At 25.8% G+C, this 3,868-nt stretch overlaps 1 protein-coding gene across 1 annotated transcript; it reads right to left on the bottom strand.

Annotated features, from left to right (window-relative positions):
* Positions 1-114: 114 nt before the first annotated feature.
* LOAG_13387 (hypothetical protein) lies at positions 115-1,679 on the bottom strand (the record flags this gene model as incomplete). Its single annotated transcript, XM_003148896.1, has 5 exons — positions 115-333; positions 516-710; positions 817-952; positions 1,096-1,298; positions 1,446-1,679. 5 exons carry the CDS (start codon positions 1,677-1,679, stop codon positions 115-117), a joined length of 987 nt encoding a protein of 328 aa, XP_003148944.1.
* Between the last annotated feature and the right edge of the window lie 2,189 nt (positions 1,680-3,868).

The raw sequence follows: 3,868 nt of genomic DNA on the forward strand, positions 1-3,868 counted from the left end.
AAAAAAAAAAAAAAAAAAAAATATTTTCATTTAGTTAAATTTTAATTTTGAAAAGATCGAAAATATTTCTTGGTATATTTTATTCATTCTAAAATGAATCATCTCTCATTTTACCTACTTTTTCATAAGTTCATTATATAAATCTGCATCACCAGCTGCAGCACTTGCAAGTTTTAATTGGTCGAACACTTGTACACCTGGTTGACCTACAGTTTGTTGACTTTCGCGTATTCTTTTAATTGCTTCAATTAATACAGTATCCTGACTAATAGTTTCACCTCCTCCACGACTACTTTCAACCAATAATGGTTCTTTAATGCCACTATATCCACCCTATAATTTACATTCATTAAATTTTATCAAGATCGTTGAAATTTTGGAATTAAAAAAAACTATTCGGTTAAATTTTATTTTATATAATGAGAAAAAATGTTTAAGGTTTTTTTTTTTTCTGATTTTTCCTTGAACAATTTTATAAATTTGAAAAATTCAATTACAATTTCTAAACTGTTTACCTCAATACCAACAAGATTTAATTGTCTAGTTAAACCTCCAACATTCCGAATTATTCGGGTAAATTCATTACGCTGATTTTCCAGATCATGTTCTGTTTGCTCTCTATGTTGAGCTAATTGTCGACGAACACGTTGTAATTCAGTCCATAAATCCATCATCTTTTTCTGTTCTTCACTCAAATACTGAGCAAGATTCTGTAATAAATTTGAAATATTTGATTTTCTTTTTTTCCTAAATTTTAAAATAATTAGTGTTAATTTTTTATTTTTGAAATTTTATAAATATAAAAATTTTCGTAACCCTTTCACGTGTTTTATAAATGCGTTCATTTTCTCGTATATTTGTTTCAAATTGTTGACGAAGTCGTTCATTTTCATGTAACAATTGATCATTTTGAATACGTTCTTGTTCCAATTGTATCCGATAATCATCAACTCTTTAAATTAGTTTATATTTAACTCTTCTTTTTTTTTTGCTGCATAATTCATAAATTAACAATTAATTAATTAATTAAGTAAAAAGTTTAAATTGGAATTAAAGGATAAAATTAAGTGAAATATTACATAAAAATTTCCATACCTTCTACGTTCCTCATCTAATTTAGCCAAAAGTTGATATTCATTATCATCTAAGCCCTTTTTAGGACTCCATAATGTTTCATCCTTGTATTTTCCATCAGGATACACCGTTGAATCAATCATTGTAAATGATGAGGGTTCATCTGATCGACGTGTTGCTATTCGACTTTCAAGATCAGTAATATGGCGGCGATATTCTTGTACCTAAAATTTAAGAAATTATTTATATATGGGATATGTTTAGCTATATCGATAGGTAAAAAATTAAATGATAAATATTTCACCTTTATAGGTTTTCTTTTTTTTATTTAAAAATATTCAATAGATAAAATTAAGCAAAAATAAGTAAACCTTATGTTGTAAAGCCGATATGAGATCGGAATATTCTTTTTGATGCTCTACATTAGCGTCAATACGTTGACGATATTTATTGAGATCCTCCTGAGTACGATCAAGCCGTGCTGCAGAAACACCTTTTCCGTACGTATCTATTTCAAGCATCAAATCGCTGTCGAATGAATCCGAAACGTGATACACGTTCTCACCATTAGTATCCCTGTATTCATGCCGGAAATCGGAATGCATATTAGATAATCCCTTATTTACTAATGTTTAGCTAACTGTTACTTTCACGTTTGCCTAATATATCTCCTAAAGTGAGCAATATATTTTTTTTTTTTTTTTGAAAATTTTGGAGATCTTGGTAAAAAGTTTCAAAAAAATTAAATGCTTAAAATTATTTTCATAATTTATTTTTTATTGATTACCTTTTAAGCACATAGAATTTTCCGATCTCGGAAAGAAATTATTATTGTTAATGAAGTTTTTCTTCATGACTTCAATAATTTGAAGTTTGTTTTTCCGTTGTAATAACTCAAATTTATTGATATTTATAGGATTTAACTTTTTTTTTTCCAACCTTCTCGAATAACTGAAATGTTTTTAGTCAAAATATAGTACAAGCAATTTCGTTTTTTTTTTCAAATTTTCATCTAGGATTGTATATTCGAAAGATTTACATAATTTTTTTTTGTATCATTCGCGACGCTAACAATAGTATATAATAATTTTTCGGAATTTCTTTCAAGATTTACGAAATTGCCTTCATTAGAGGAAGGAAAAGAAAAAAGCTTAGGCTCAATTCGGCTTCATTTTTTTTCAATTTTCTTTTTTTATTGATATAAAATTGGTTATTTTATTACATTATTACTGCTACTAATATTTCTTTTTTTTTCTTTTTTTGTTTTGGTCTGGGATTTTTCTTATTTTCATGAATTTAATGCGATATTTTTTATTTTTGGTACAATAAATCAACAACTATAATAAATTTCAAATATAGTTTTAGCTCTTGACTTTAATTTTTCCTTCTTTCATATCTTAAAGCATGATTAACATATATACATATATATATATATAACGCAAAAAGTACTTTTCTTTAGAGATATTTTCGGTTTTTTTTTTTTTTATTACCTAACAATGAATAGTATGAATTGGATAAGACAGGGAGAAGGAACGGAATTTTTTAAAAAAATATTTAAAAAAATTTTAAAGAAATTATTAAGAGAATTTGTGATTTATTACTGTTTAAGGATGTAAATTTTCCTGAAATTTTATCATATCATGGAGAGTTTACGGCGGAATTTTTAGTTGCCAAGGATATTTTTATAACTTATCAATGATATCGTATTACAATAGGGTTTTATGGGGGGGTTTCTTTTTTTTTTTCTTTATGAGTTAAATAATATTTTCTTGAACTTTTTTCTTCTCCCTTTTATTTTTGTAAGTTTGATGAAGGGAATGTTTCATTAGTAGCTTAGATGTCAAATTTAAATTTCTAATACGAAAAAAATTTTTTTATCAAGCAATAGTATTAATATGAGCATTTATTAATAATTTTTGGTAAAATTGATTTAATTACTAATGGAACTTACCAATAAAATTCTCCATAATTGGAACGAGATCCGGGACTATCTGGTACGCGACCAATTAATTCAGTGGGTTGAGTGCCAGCACTTACATCAGCACCTTCATCCATTTTTGTTATAACTGCTAGAAATTTTTGTAAATTTTAGAAAAATTTTCATTTCTTTATAAAAAAAAAGAAAAGAAAAAAAAATGCAATGAAACGATTGAAATGGTTCGTTTTATTTTTGCGCAAACAAATAAAATTGTTAATATGCTAAGTAATGTTAAGTAAAAGGAAACAAAAGAAAAAAAAAGCAGATTAGCAATTGTTAAAAATAATTGATAAAAATAAGGCAAATTTTATTCTTGAAGAGAAGAATGGAAGTTATTCTGAAATGGGTTAATGCAATTTATGACTATATGTAAATTCTCTTTCCGATTCTTTCATTTATTTCCTGAGAGGAAAAAAAAAAAGAACTCCACAAATTTTATTTTATCCATAAATCATTCAAATGAATAAAAAAAAAACAAAAACGAGCAACATACATTTATAAGTATTAACTACTTTTTTTTAAAGGTTTTCTTTTTTTTATTTACCGTAATCTTTTGAAAACTAATTTCAGACCATTGATTTTTCTAGAAAGAATAATTCCGAAGAAATTTCATGGATTCTGAAGATAAGAAAGTTATTTTGAAATAAGTTAGTGCAATTTATGACAATATGTGAATTTTCATCCCATTCTTTGAAAATTTCAATAATTAAAATAATCTGAAAGTAATACCTCAACTGTCGTTTTACCTAATTAGTTTAAAATGCTTCATGCAATAATGATCGCATCGCTGTTATTTTTTTTTTCTTTGTTTTAATT

This window comes from Loa loa (genome assembly GCF_000183805.2).
Source record: "Loa loa unplaced genomic scaffold supercont3.360, whole genome shotgun sequence".
NCBI lineage: Eukaryota > Metazoa > Nematoda > Chromadorea > Rhabditida > Onchocercidae > Loa > Loa loa.